Source organism: Schistocerca cancellata, chromosome 4, assembly GCF_023864275.1.
Source record: "Schistocerca cancellata isolate TAMUIC-IGC-003103 chromosome 4, iqSchCanc2.1, whole genome shotgun sequence".
NCBI lineage: Eukaryota > Metazoa > Arthropoda > Insecta > Orthoptera > Acrididae > Schistocerca > Schistocerca cancellata.
In genome coordinates this window covers 781,140,797-781,155,338 of record NC_064629.1, presented here as the reverse complement: position 1 = coordinate 781,155,338, position 14,542 = coordinate 781,140,797, and the positions used below count along the sequence as shown (strand labels likewise).

Here is a 14,542-nt window from a genome sequence, read left to right as displayed (position 1 = left end):
GCCTCCGGTAGTCCTGATTTATGTTTTCCGTGATTTCCCTAAATCGCTCCAGGCAAATGTCGGGATGGTTCCTTTGAAAGGGCACGGCCGACTTCCTCCCCCGTCCTTCCCTAATCCGATGAGACCTATGACCTCGCTGCCTGGTCTCCTTCCCCAAACAACCCAACCCAACCAATCACCTACAAGGATATGAGGATAAATCGTACTCTGATAAGGTGTTTGGGTGTGCAGGTGCCAGGATGCTGTACCGGTACCTGCCCAAGTCGGTGGGCCTGCGCAGAATAACGCTGCACAAGTCGCTGTCGAGCGGCGACAAGATGTACCTGCTGCTGTGCGAGTGCTCCAACTTCCTGGAGAACCTGTCGGCGGCCGCGCTGCTGCTGCCGGCGCTGCGGGCGCGCCTCTGCGGCTACACCGGCCTCTACCGCACTACTGCCTCCTTCTGAGCTCTCCAGTGCGTAATCTTCAACTTTGAATTTACTCTTTATTGTAGCTCTGCAGTGACCATTGGTTTCTCTCACTCCCACCATACACTGAGGTAACAAAAGTCACGGGATACCTCCTAATCGTTTCGGACCTCCTTCTGCCCGGAATAGTGCAGCAACTCGTCGTGACGGACTATACAAATCGTTGGAAGTCCCCTGCAGAAATATTAAGCCATGCTGCCTCTATAGCCGTCCATAACTGCGAGAAGTGCTGTCGGTGCAGGATTTTGTGCTCAAACTGACCTCTCAATTATTCCCCATAAATGTACGATGGGATTCGTGTCACGCGATCTGGGTGACCAAATCATTCGCTCGAATTATCCAGAATGTTCTTGAAACCAATCGTGAACAACTGTGGCCCAACGACATGGAGCACTGCCATCCATGAAAATTCTTTCGCTGTTGGGGGAACATGAAGTCCATCAATGGCTGTAAATGGTCTTTAATTAGCCGAACATAACCATTTCCAGTCAACGACGGGTTCAGATGGACCAGATGGCCCAGCCCATTCCATGTAAAAACAGGTCACAACGTTATGAAGTCAACACCAGCTTGCACATATTGACAACTTCGATCCATGGCTTTGTGGGGTCTGCGCCTCACTAGAACCCTCCCATCAGCTCTTACCAACTCAAATCGGGACTGCCGGCCGGAGTGGCCGTGCGGTTCTAGGCGCTACAGTCTGGAGCCGAGCGAACGCTACGGTCGCAGGTTCGAATCCTGCCTCGGGCATGGATGTGTGTGATGTCCTTAGGTTAGTTCTAAGTTCTAGGCGACTGATGACCTCAGAAGTTAAGTCGCATAGTGCTCAGAGCCACTTGAAATCGGGACTCATTTGATCAGGTCACGATTTATAGTCGTCTAGGGTCCAACCAATACGGTCACGAGCCCAGAAGAGGCGCTGCAGGCGATGTGCTGTTAGCAAAGGCACTCGCCTTGGTCGTCTGCTGCCCATTAACACCAAATTTCGCAGCACAGCCCTAACGGATACGTTCGCCATACATTCTACATTGATTTCTGCTGTTATTTCACGCGGTATTGCTGGTCTGTTAGCATTGACAATTCTGTGCAAACGCATAGAATTAATTGACGACCGTCGGCCACTGTGTTGTCCACGGTGAGAGGTAATGCCTGAAATCTGGTACTCTCGGAACACTCTCGCAGCTGTGGATCTCGGAATATTGAATTCCCAAACGAATTCCGAAATTTAATGTCCTGTGCATCTAACTCCAACTACCATTCCGCGTTCAAAGTCTGTTAATTCCCGTCGTGCGGCTATAATCACATCTGAAACCTTTTCACATGAATCATCTATTGCCCTTTTATACCTTGTGTACGCGTTACTACGGTCATATTTATATGTGCATATCGCTGTTCCATGACTTTTGTCAACTCATTGTAGAAGATATAATCCGTTTTGTCACAACTGTCCTGGAAAATTAACATCACTGTGAGTGACTCATTGCCATTCTTCAAATCACACTACCTATCTGTTCCACATTTCTGCTACATGGCACCGCCACCCAAGCTTAGAAACACTCCCGTTTCAGCTGCTGAGAATTCTTCCGGGTTGTATGGCCGTGGTCCATGGAATTCTTCTAACCCTGACGTTTCGTCCAAAGCTACGTTGGAAATCTTCTGAGGTGCTCCTGGTTGTGCAGAGTCTTGCCAACTGACGAGTCGGACGTCGAAGAACGGCCTAAAAGTGGAAAGTGGGTGTGGTCTGGATTTCACGTGATAGCAGAGATAAACCTCGTCAAGGATAAAATATAACTATCGATCATAGTACGTCAAAGATAAAAACTTCTCATCGATTCTGTAGCGCCACTCTCCATATATCGCTGAGTTTCATAGCTTCTTCTTTTCTGTTAAAACTATCCCTATGTTTATGGGATAAACGTCCTCCTCTGTCTGCAAGTGGTGTATACAAGATTCCGTGTACATGTGGTAGGGTCTACATTGGATCTACAAAGAGAAGTGTGAATACACGGTTGAAGGACATAACAGTCTTTGCCGATTAGGGAAAACAGACAAGTCAGCCGTGGCGGAGCATGCTCTTCAGTCGGGTGATCACGTAGTGAAATTTTGGAAAACTGAAGTTTTATGTACTGTGACGAACTATTATCTATGGCTATATAGAGAAGCCATCGATATACAGGGTGTTACAAAAAGGTACGGCCAAACTTTCAGGAAGCATTCCTTACACACAAAGAAAGAAAATATGTTATGTGGACATGTGTCTGGAAACGGTTACTTTCCATGTTAGAGCTCATTTTATTACTTCTCTTCAAATCACATTAATCATGGAATGGAAACACACAGCGACAGAACGTACCAGCGTGACTTCAAACACTTTGTTACAGGAAATGTTCAAAATGTCCTCCGTTAGCGAGGATATATGCATCCACCCTCCGTCGCATGGAATCCCTGAAGCGCTGACGCAGCCCTGGAGAATAGCGTATTGTATCGCAGCCGTCCACAATACGAGCACGAAGAGTCTCTACATTTGATACCGGGGTTGCGTAGACAAGAGCTTTCAAATGCCCCCATAAATGAAAGCCAAGAGGGTTGAGGCAGGAGAGCGGGGAGGCCATGGAATTGGTCCGCCTCTACCAATCCATCGGTCACCGAATCTGTTGTTGAGAAGCGTAAGAACACTTCGACTGAAATGTGCAGGAGCTCCATCGTGCATGAACCACATGTTGTGTCGTACTTGTAAAGGCACATGTTCTAGCAGCACAGGTAGAGTATCCGTATGAAATCATGATAACGTGCTCCATTGAGCGTAGGTGGAAGAACTAAAATGAGCTCTAACACGGAAATTAAGTGTTTCCGGACACATGTCCACATAACATCTTTTCTTTATTTGTGTGTGAGGAATGTTTCCTGAAAGTTTGGCCGTACCTTTTTGTAACACCCTGTATATAAACATGGGGATAATTTTAACAGAAAAGAAGAAGCTATTAAAGTCAGCGATATATGGACAGTGGCAACACAGAATCGATGAGAAGTTTCTATCTTTGACGTACTATAATCGATAGTTATATTTTATCTCTGCTATCACGGGAATTCCAGGCCACGCCCACTTTCCACGGTATTTAGGCCGTTCTTCGACGTCCGACTCGTGAATCAGCAAGACTCAGCAGAACCAGGAGCACCTCCGAAGATGCCCAACGTAGCTTTGGACGAAACGTCAGGTAGAGAAAAATTCCATGGACCACGGCCATACAACCCGGAAGAATTCTCGGCAGCTTAAACATCCGGTCGTGAAATCCTTCATTGTATGACTCCCATTTCAGTTACTCCCCCTTAGATATGCTAATCCCCAGTGCTCCAGTCGTACTGTACAAAATCCGCCTCACAGCTTCGACCAGATAAGCTGACAAATTGCGTCCTGCACTACGTCAGCTCCCCACCCTTGTCTCATTTCTATTTTCGTCCTCACTATCTTACTATTCCAATCCATCCATCTGTTTGACCTGGAAGTGGTTATGAAGTCCCTGCGCTTCATCTTCCAGCCAACGTACCGAAGCACCGTCCATGGAGACCATCATCATCACATTATTTTAGACGTCAGGCAACCGTAACTAGAGTTTCACATGGTGAATATAAAATCTTCCACACTGGTTGTTAAAACACTTTTATCAAAAAGTCAAAAGTCACTATCGGTTTCGCATCTGTGGAGATGTATCTACAGGAGATAATTTTTAATTTTATTTATTTATGTATTTATTTATTTTTACAACCGTAGCGTGGTAAATTAAATGCTAAGAGCCAAGTCCCATTGGTCTTAGTTGCGGTTTAACCATTAGGGTGCTAAAACCGGTTGTCTATGTCAGTTTAATCATAGATAACCAATTTTAGCGCGCTATTGGTTTACTTTGCCGCACCATGACTGTTTAAAAAAATAAAGAAACTGTCAGCTAAATATGCATCTCCACTGATGCGAAAACTGGGCATGACATTTTAATAAAAATATTTTAACAGCCTGTGCGGAAGATGTTGTTCATCATCATCACATAGTCACCTGTTTTAGTAATATCACATGTTCGTTTTGCCATCTTTTGATGTTTGTTTTAACTACATTGGACTTTAAAAGTCTGCAGGGCTTACAGTAGTTACACAATGCTACCGATATGCCTCTCTTTCAGGAAATGGAGTAACAATAAAGAAATAAAGGTTCCTATGCATGACAAAAGGTTTGAAATCATTGCTCGATCTATGTATCATTTCTTTAAGGAATTCCATGTTCCCTCTTCATGCTCCCCTTTCTTTCTGCCATTTCCGTACATTTTTTCCGTTTAACCAAGGCCCAGTGCTATTCATTAATCGTTCCACTTCTCTGATCTAGTCAAGAGAAAATTATGTTCCCCTTCCTCCTCTACTCTTTCCATGACGTTTTAGGTAATGTCATGGTACTGACATTTGATTTTTAGCATTTGAATTGCATTTGATTTTCTGAGGAAGTAGTTCGCGCATCTCCTGTAACGTAAAAAATTATTTATTTTAATCGGTTTTGTCCTTTATTACTATGCTTGAGAGAGTACATGGAAAATACTGTACTGTTTCTGAAAATAGCCATCCCAAGCATCCCAATTACTTGTAACTCAGAGGGCAGTCAGGGCAGGATATCGCAAAAAACCTTCCTTGCTCAGTCAACTGTCCATTTGTCTGGCTCAATTTCATTCTCATTTTATATTTCGCTGCGTCATCCACTCCAGTCTGTTCCCAGATTTATTTGTTTTCTGGCTCTCGTTGTAATTTCCAAAATATGTATCTTCTTTGATCACTGAGCGACTCGCAATTTTTGAATGATTTCACATTTGAACCATATATTTCACTACTATTAGTGGAAACTGGTAATAAACACTGAATGTGAACTTTTCCTTTCGGATATATCAAAACTTAGTTTTGAAAATTCTTTTTCTTACCAAAACTATCCTACCCAATTTTCATTATTTTACTCATTTCTTTTGTTACTCATTCACAAATCAGCCTTAATTATCTCAAGTAAAAAACATATCAGCTTAATTGTAATGTAAAGCAATTGCATTTGAATATGTCGAATACACATTATTTTAGTCTTTAACCTCCTCTTTCAAATCTTTTTCCATTAAGTTCTTGCATTCCTTAGAGTTTATTTGCGCTTGATGAAAATGGAACAACATCCGAAAGCGATTTAGATACACTACTGGCCATTAAAATTGCTACACCACGAAGATGACGTGCTACAGAAGCGAAATTTAACCGACAGGAAGAAGATGCTGTGATAGGCAAATGATTAGCTTTTCAGAGCATTCACACAAGGTTGGCGCCGGTGGCGCACCTACAACGTGCTGACATCAGGAAAGTTTCCAACCGATTTCTCATACACAAACAGCAGTTGACCGGCGTTGCCTGGTGAAACGTTGTTGTGATGCCTCGTGTAAGGAGGAGAAATGCGTACCATCACGTTTCCGACTTTAATAAAGGTCGCATTATAGCCTATCGCGATTGCGGTTTATCGTATCGCGACATTGCTGCTCACCTTGGACGAGATCTAATGACTGTTAGCAGAATATGGAATCGGTGGGTTCAGGAGGAGAATACGGAACGCCGTGCTGGATCCCAACGGCCTCGTATCACTAGCAGTCGAGATGACAGGCATCTTATCCGCATGGCTGTAACAGATCGTGCAGCCACGTCTCGATCCCAGACTCAACAGATGGGGACGTTTGCAAGACAACAACCATCTGCACGAACAGTTAGACGACGTTTGTAGGAGCATGCACTATCACCTCGGAGACCATGGCTGCAGTTACCCTTGACGCTGCATCACAGACAGGAGCGCCTGCGATGGTGTACTCGACGACGAACCTGGGTGCACGAGTGGCAAAACGTCATTTTTTCGGATGAATCCAGGTTCTGTTTACAGCATCATGATGGTCGCATCCGTGTTTGGCGACATCGCGGTGGACGCACATTGGAAGCGTGTATTCGTCATCGCCATACTGGCGTACCACCCAGCGTGATTGTATGGGGTGCAATTGGTTACACGTCTCGGTCACCTTTTGTTCGCATTGACGGCACTTTGAACAGTGGACGTTACATTTCAGATGTGTTACTACCCGTGGCTCTACCCTTCATTCGATCCCTGCGAAACCCTACATTTCAGCAGGATAATTCACGACCGCATGTTGCAGGTCCTGTTCGGGCCTTTCTGGATACAGAAAATGTTCGACTGCTGTCCTGGCCAGCACATTCTCCAGATCTCTCACCAACTGAAAACGTCTGATCAATGGTGCCCGAGCAACTGGCTCGTCACAATACGTCAGTCACCACTCTTGGTGAACTGTGGTATCGTGTTGAAGCTGCGTGGGCAGCTATACCTGTACACGCCATCCAATCTCTGTTTGACTCAATGCTCAGGCGTGTCAAGGCCGTTATTACGGCCAGAGGTGGTTGTTCTGGCTACTGATTTCTCAGGATCTATGCACCCAAATTACGTGAAAATGTAATCAGGTGTCAGTTCTAGTATAATATACAGGGTGTTACAAAAAGGTACGGCCAAACTTTCAGGAAACATTCCTCACACACAAATAAAGAAAAGATGTAATGTGGACATGTGTCCGGAAACGCTTAATTTCCATGTTAGAGCTCATTTTAGTTTCGTTCTTCCACCTACGCTCAATGGAGCACGTTATCATGATTTCATACAGGATACTCTACCTATGTTGCTAGAACATGTGCCTTTACAACTACGACACAACATGTGGTTCATGCACGATGGAGCTCCTGCACATTTCAGTCGAAGTATTCGTACGCTTCTCAACAACAGATTCGGTGACCGATGGATTGGTAGAGGCGGACCAATTCCATGGCCTATACGCTCTCCTGACCTCAACCCTCTTGACTTTCATTTATAGGGGCATTTGAAAGCTCTTGTCTACGCAACCCCGGTACCAAATGTAGACTCTTCGTGCTCGTATTGTGGACGGCTGTGATACAATGCGCCATTCTCCATAGCTGCATCAGTGCATCAGGTATTCCATGAGACGGAGGGTGGATGCATGTTATCCTCGGTAATGGAGGACATTTTGAACATTTCCTGTAACAAAGTGCTTGAAGTCACGCTGGTACGTTCTGTTGCTGTGTGTTTCCATTCCACGATTAATGTGATTTGAAGAGAAGTAAAATGAGCTCTAACATGGAAAGTAAGCGTTTCCGGTCTCATGTCCACATAACATATTTTTTTTCTTTGTGTGTGAGGAATGTTTCCTGAAAGTTTGGCCGTACCTTTTTGTAACACCCTGTATTTTTCCAATGAATACCCGTTTATCGTCTGCATTTCTTCTTGGTGTAGCAATTTTAATGGTCAGTAGTGTATGTTAAGTTAATATGCGCTCCGTTGTCGTTTCCTCACCTGAAGTATTTGAAAATGTCTGCTAGGTTCGCTTTTATTAGTTTTAATTTAAAATGACCTCGACTGAGATCAACTTCAGTTCTGAATTTCAAATTATACTAGTGAATCCTGATGAAAGATACAGTTTTACCATGTAGATTTTCAGTATATTAGAACAAATTGAGTCAGTATTTTGTTTTCCAGTGGCCGTTAGCATATACTTGCTTGAAGGTAGGCCAAAAGCTTTCTCAAAAGTCATAAATCTAAAGCAAAATGATAATTCTTCGTAATTGCTCTTCTCTATGTTTCGTGAATTGCAAGAATATTCACGTCTAAAACCAGCTTCTTACGTTGCTTGATTAAAATTTAGAGATTTATCTATGCATTTTGAGATAATTTTTGTGAATATCATCTATATAACAGAAAGGGAGTTGATCGGTCTGCAGTTTTTATGACTTGCCTCTCTCGTTTCTTTTAAAGGATGATGATTACAGCTTTTTTCCAGGTTTGGGAAGTTACCTTCTTCACCAACATTCGATAACTAATTTTGTAATCTTCTATATATTGCCTCCAAATTTAATCTTTTCTACTGAAATAACTTCATCCACAGTTGCCTTTCCTTCCTCCATATCTCTAATGGAATTACACAGCTACTCTGCAATTACTTTCAGAATGTTGTTACATTCATTGCTAATTGTCTGTGCTTCTGATTCATCTCTTCAACCACACAAACATTTAAAGATACCTCACAATGTTTCTACAGTACTATATCTGTTCTTAGTTACTGTGCATCTGTTAGCGTAACTAATTATACTTGATGTCTATCCAAAATTAGTTTGTTATATCTTCTTCATACCATTATTGTTTTGAAATATTCTCTTCTTTTTGTCCTACTGTCACATTAAAATGGCATATTACCATCTGGTAGCGATATTCGCTACCATTTATCAGTTTCCGTAACTGTTCGCATACCTCAGCAAAATGCGAGCTAATTGTTGCATACACTTCAATGATTTCCACCTTTTATTTTTCAAGTAATAAATAATCTGAGATTCCTTTAGCATGTGTTATATTGTTCTTAACTTTCTTCCTTTAACAATGAATCGCAAACCCTAACTTTCTCCCTGCTCTGTATTCCTGTATATAAAAAAAAAAAAGTGTTTCAGTGATCATACTGTTTGGTGTTCAATTATTTTTGCATGTCCAATAAACCTGCCGTATTCAATTTGATCCTGATTGACTCCTCAGCTGTCTCCACTAATACATTTTCATTTCTTCACTTTCTGTAATTTATTGTCCCCAATAACAAGTAGTATATGAAGTTGGCTTTCTGAGGTCTGTGTTAGCATTTATTTTGCAAACATCATGTTACTCACTGCACAGAAGTAGTCTACAGTTACATGATTACTCCGCTATTCACACTTAACTGCTAACAGCATGTGGGAAAAATGAACACTTAAATGTTTCTGTACAAGCTCTGATTGCTCCTCGTTTACTATAATGATCATTTCTCCCTACGTAGGTTGGCGACAGTAAAATATTTTCACATTCAGTAGATAAAGTAGGTCACTGATATTTCAGGAAAAGATCTCTTCGCAACGAAAAATGCCTTTGTTTTAATAAATGTCACGCCAACCTGCTTACCGTATCCTTGACACTCTCTCCTCTATTTCGCGACAGCACAAAACGAACTTCCCTTCTCTGCACTTTTTCGATGTCCTCTGTCATCCTGTCTGGCAAGGATCCCATATACAGTACAGCAGTACTCCAGCAGAGGAGCAGAGGACAAACAAATGTAGTGTAGGCGGTCTCTTCAGCAGACCTGCGGAATCTTCAAAATGTTCTGCCTAAAACGCCGTCTTTGGTTTGCCTTCCCGCAACACAATCTATGTGATCGTTCCAACTTAAGTTGTTCCTAACTGCAATTCATGGGTATTTGATTGAATTAACAGCCTTTAAATTTGTGTAATTTATCGTGTAACCGAAATTTAACGGATTTCTTTTAGTACGCGTGTGGATGACCTTATATTTTTCCTTATTCAGAGATAATTGCCACTTTCGCATCATACAGATTTTTGCAATCGGTTTTAATCTTCAGATGACTTCACTGTACGGTAAATGGCAGAATCATCTGTAAAAAATCTAAGAGAGCTACTCAAGTTGTCTCTTATATCGTTTATATAGGTTAGGAAGAACAGAAAGCCCGCTTCCTTGTGGAACACCGATCTCACTTTTGTTTTACCCGATGATTTTCCGTCGATTACTACGTACTGTGACCTTTCTGACAGGAAATCATGATTCCAGTTGCACAATTGAAGCGGTACTCCACAGGCACGCAATTTGATTAGAAGTCTCTTGAGAGGAACGATGTCAAAAGCCCTTTGAAAATCTAGAAATATGGAATAATTTGAGATTCCCTGTCGAAAGCACTCATTACTTGCTACGAATAAAGAGCTATTTGTGTTTCACAAGAACGATGTTTTCTGAAGCCATGCTATCTGTCAGTACACAGTTTCTTCAAGGTAATTTATAATGCTCGAGCACTGTATATGTTCTACAATCCTGCTTCAAATTAACGTCAGTGATACCTGTCTGCAATTCGTTGAATTACTCCTACTTCGTTTCTTAAGTATCCGTGTGATTTCTGCCACTTTTCAGTCTTTTGGTACGGATCTTTTGTCGAGAGGGCGATTGTATATGGGTAAGTATGGGACTACTGTATCAGCATTCTCTGAAAAGAACATAATTGGTATACTATCTGGATCGAAAGACTTGTCTTTACTAAGTGATTTAAGCTGATTCACTACACGGGCAATGTCTACTCCTGAATCAATGGTGTTGGCAGCTGTACTTCATTCGAATTCTGAAATATTTACTTCGCCATCTTCGGTGAAGGAATTTCGGAAAACTAAGTTCAATCACTTCGCTTTAGTGACGCTGTCATCGGTAGAGTCATCATTGGGATTGTGCAGCGAAAGTATTGATTGTGTCTTTCCACTGGTGTACTTCACTAACGACCGGTCTCTCTTTGGATTTTCTATCAGATTTCGGGACAGAGTTTCATTTTGGAAGCTGTTAAAAGCATCTCGCATTGAAGTCCGTGCTAGGTTTCGAGCTCCAGTAAAGCACCACATGTTCTTGGTGGTTTTGTTTTCTTTTAAATTTGGCATACTTTTTTCGTTGCTTCTGCTACAGCGTTCTGACCTGTTTCGTGTACCGTCTTTTATTAATTTATTCATTATAAATCTCTCAACTGCCACAGATACTATTTCCTTGAATTTGTGCCACATCTGACGTTTCTCGTAGTCTGGAGCCATTGCCCGAGCTCACTCATTCCACTACCTAGATTGTTAGTTAGTTGTATGTTGCCCAGGTCTTTGTCACATTTTTCTATCGTAATGATATGGAATGAGTTAGTTTACATACTACACAGATTTATTTGGTTGTGAGTGTGGCTAATTACTTACTCTTTACAGGCTACTAAATGGCGCAATTTGGTAATAGTGATGTGTTAGCCTTTAATTCTTCTATGGAAAATAACGAGTTGTTCAGAAGTGATGCTTTAGACTACATTTAAAATGTGCTTTGCTGTATGTGAAACAATTTATGTTCTTGGACAAATGATCAATGACGTGTGGCGTTACATGTTGAACTCATTTCTGAGCCACTATAAGTTTTAGTAATGAAAAATAAGTCCTCTCTTGGTTTGAATGTTGTAACTTTGGACGAAAATAATCAATCGAAATTTGGGAAGAATAGTGATTATGAATTTCTTTAACAAATATGTAGTTTGTAAGGGAACAGTTAAAACGCCTAATTCCTTGAAAGGGTATCTACTAGATGACAGTACTTGAACATCACATGTTACTCTCAATGTTCGTTTTTATACAGCCTGTATTTTCATTCTAAGCAATTAGCTACACTAGAAAATTATGCCATAAGATATTGAGTGTAACTGTGCAACATACATTAAGATGTTGAGTTTTTTTCCAAAATGGTTTGTTTGTTTCCAAAACTACCAATTACATGAAGAGTTAAAGTTGTTGAAACTGGTTGTTCGAGCTGCTCAGGAAGGTGTTTTATTTTGTAAGCCAAAAATGAAATGTAAATTAATTGCAGATTTTGTTTACATCCCGAATCCCAGTGATCTAGGAGATACATATTCCAGTTTTCAAGAAGACTGGATGTAGGTGTTGCACACTTTTATTAGTTCTGAAAAGTAATAAAAAATTGATTTTTCAAAGTTAATTATTTTTATTGGAAAAATTAAAAATCACAAACTTAAAATAATATTGAAACTAGACACTGAGATCAATAGATAGTATGATAGACAATACATGTGTTGTATTAATGAACTTTGAATGATGCACTCCCTTCTTTTGCTCACTTCGTGACAAATTTTCTTTGATGCTCGGCTATGCTCAGCAAGAATTGTTTTTGTTGTTTGTCCCCGACCGATGCGTTAAACTTTATCAGAGCAAGTCCTCTTCCTGCAGTATCATTGACCACTTTAAGAGCATTCACATGGCTTCTTATAGAATCACTGCAGTATTCCATCACGTCATGGACCCCCAGAATTCATAGAACGCCTTTGTTTTACTAGTAACGAAATAGTCAGGGCTTTTCCTTCAAAAATTAGGTTTTTACCTGCTAATAGTTTCCTTGCCTTCTTCTTAACAGGTTTGATTTCTACATTTTTAGTTATATTTTACTTAACAATTCTTCATTTTTAGTTATATTTTACTTAACGGCCTGAGTAATACGTTCGTCCAAAAAAAGCAAATCCTATGATTGATTCTGATAGATACCAAAGGTGTCTCCCAGCAACAGTGAGAGTACCTTTTGTGCCTTATGCATCTGGGCAAATACTCATAAGCTGTAGCATATGCAAATCTTTCTTTCGAGCCTCATGCCAAAAGCTGATGAACTGTGGTATCGTGTTGAAGCTGCATGGGCAGTTGTACCTGTACACGCCATCCAAGCTCTGTTTGACTCAATGCCCAGGTATATCAAGGCTGTTATTACAGCCAGAGGTGGTTGTTCTGGGTACTGATTTCTCAGGATCTATGCACCCAAATTGCGTGAAAATGTAATCACATGTCAGTTCTAGTATAATATATTTGTCCAATGAATACCCGTTTATCATCTGCATTTCTTCTTGGTGTAGCAATTTTAATGGCCAGTAGTGTAGATTCAGACAAGTTGCCAAATGAGTTTAATGAATATATTCCAGCTTCTCTATATTCATGTTGTGTTACATTATCAGTGTGTAGCTTTTTGACAAATGTTGCTCTCTTAGCAAGTATTTGCAAAATGGACAACACCGTATCTTGATACTAAATCATTCGAGCAGTTGACTGAGATTTCTAAGTCTGATGTGCATTAGAATGTCAAATATTAAAAAATAGCTTCTGAAAATGAATTCTTATTACAAATATACTCTTGATAAAATCGTACTTTTCATAGAATTAAGTGCAACAACAGTTTTGGGGACCACGATTATACGATCAAGAATGTTAAAGTGTACAGTTTATCTCATAAATTTCCATACTTGCATCTGTCATGGAATAACAGTACCAGGGGAATAGTGTAACGTATACAATTTCAAGAGCTTCCATTATGCTCAGATAAATATCTCGAGTCTATAAATATAAATGTCGTGCGACTAGGGCCTCTCGTCGGGTAGACCGTTCGCCGGGTGCAAGTCTTTCGATTTGACGCCACTTCGGCGACTTGCGCGACGATGGGGATGAAATGATGATGAGTGGGAAAACACAACACCCAGTCCCTGAGCGGAGAAAATCTTCGACCCAGCCGGGAATCGAACCTGGCCGTTAGGATTGACGTTCTGTCGTGCTGACCAGTTTTTTTTTCGGTATTATTCGTTGCGTTTGGTCTGGGTGGACGTCACAAGACATCCGTTCAAGTTAATCATTGATTCCTTTCTCACTTTTTTTATTACAGAGGGCGAGCAGCCCTCTGACCGAACACGCTGAGCTACCGTGCCGGCGTCCACCACCTTCGCTGTGTCTTGGCACAGCACTAAAGCTTTCTCAATCTCTTTCTCCATTTTTTTTTTTTTTTTTTTTTTTTTTTTAGTTCGCTGCGTTTGGTCTCACCGGACGTCACAAGACATCCGATCAAGTTGATCGTTGATTCCTTGACTCAGTTCAAAACTGGTTCAAATGGCTCTGAGCACTATGGGACTTTTCGTTATTTAGGGTTCAAATGAAATGGCTCTGAGCACTATGGGACTTAACTTCTGAGTTCATCAGTCCCCTAGAACTTAGAACTACTTAAACCTAACTAACCTAAGGACATCACACACATCCATGCCCGAGGCAGGATTCGAACCTGCGACCATAGCGGTCGCGCGGTTCCAGACTGTAGCGCCTAGAACCGCTCGGCCACCCCGGCCGGCCCTTGACTCAGTGTTTTTATTACAGAGAGCACGCAGGCCTCTGACCGAACACGCTGAGCTACCGTGCCGGCACCACTCAGTTACCGGGGGCGGACTGTCGAGTCTATACAAGTGTATCGTATGTATTCTACTCCAAAACAGAAAACTAAAATACTAAAGAAAATAAGCAAAATGTAATGGTAAGGTTTCCCAGTAAAATAATGACTACCATGGCAAATTACATCACCAAAGGCACTGTCGCATTCCCTCCGTCAG

At 41.5% G+C, this 14,542-nt stretch overlaps 1 protein-coding gene across 1 annotated transcript in view; it reads left to right on the top strand.

Moving 5' to 3' along the window:
• LOC126184429 (uncharacterized) overlaps positions 1-14,542 on the top strand; it is a 417,753-nt gene that overhangs the window by 386,772 nt on the left and 16,439 nt on the right. The window contains exon 8 of the mRNA XM_049926819.1: positions 232-454. Within this exon, the coding sequence (XP_049782776.1) occupies positions 232-446 (215 nt within the window). The 3' untranslated portion in view covers positions 447-454. The remainder of the gene's footprint in view (positions 1-231; positions 455-14,542) is intronic.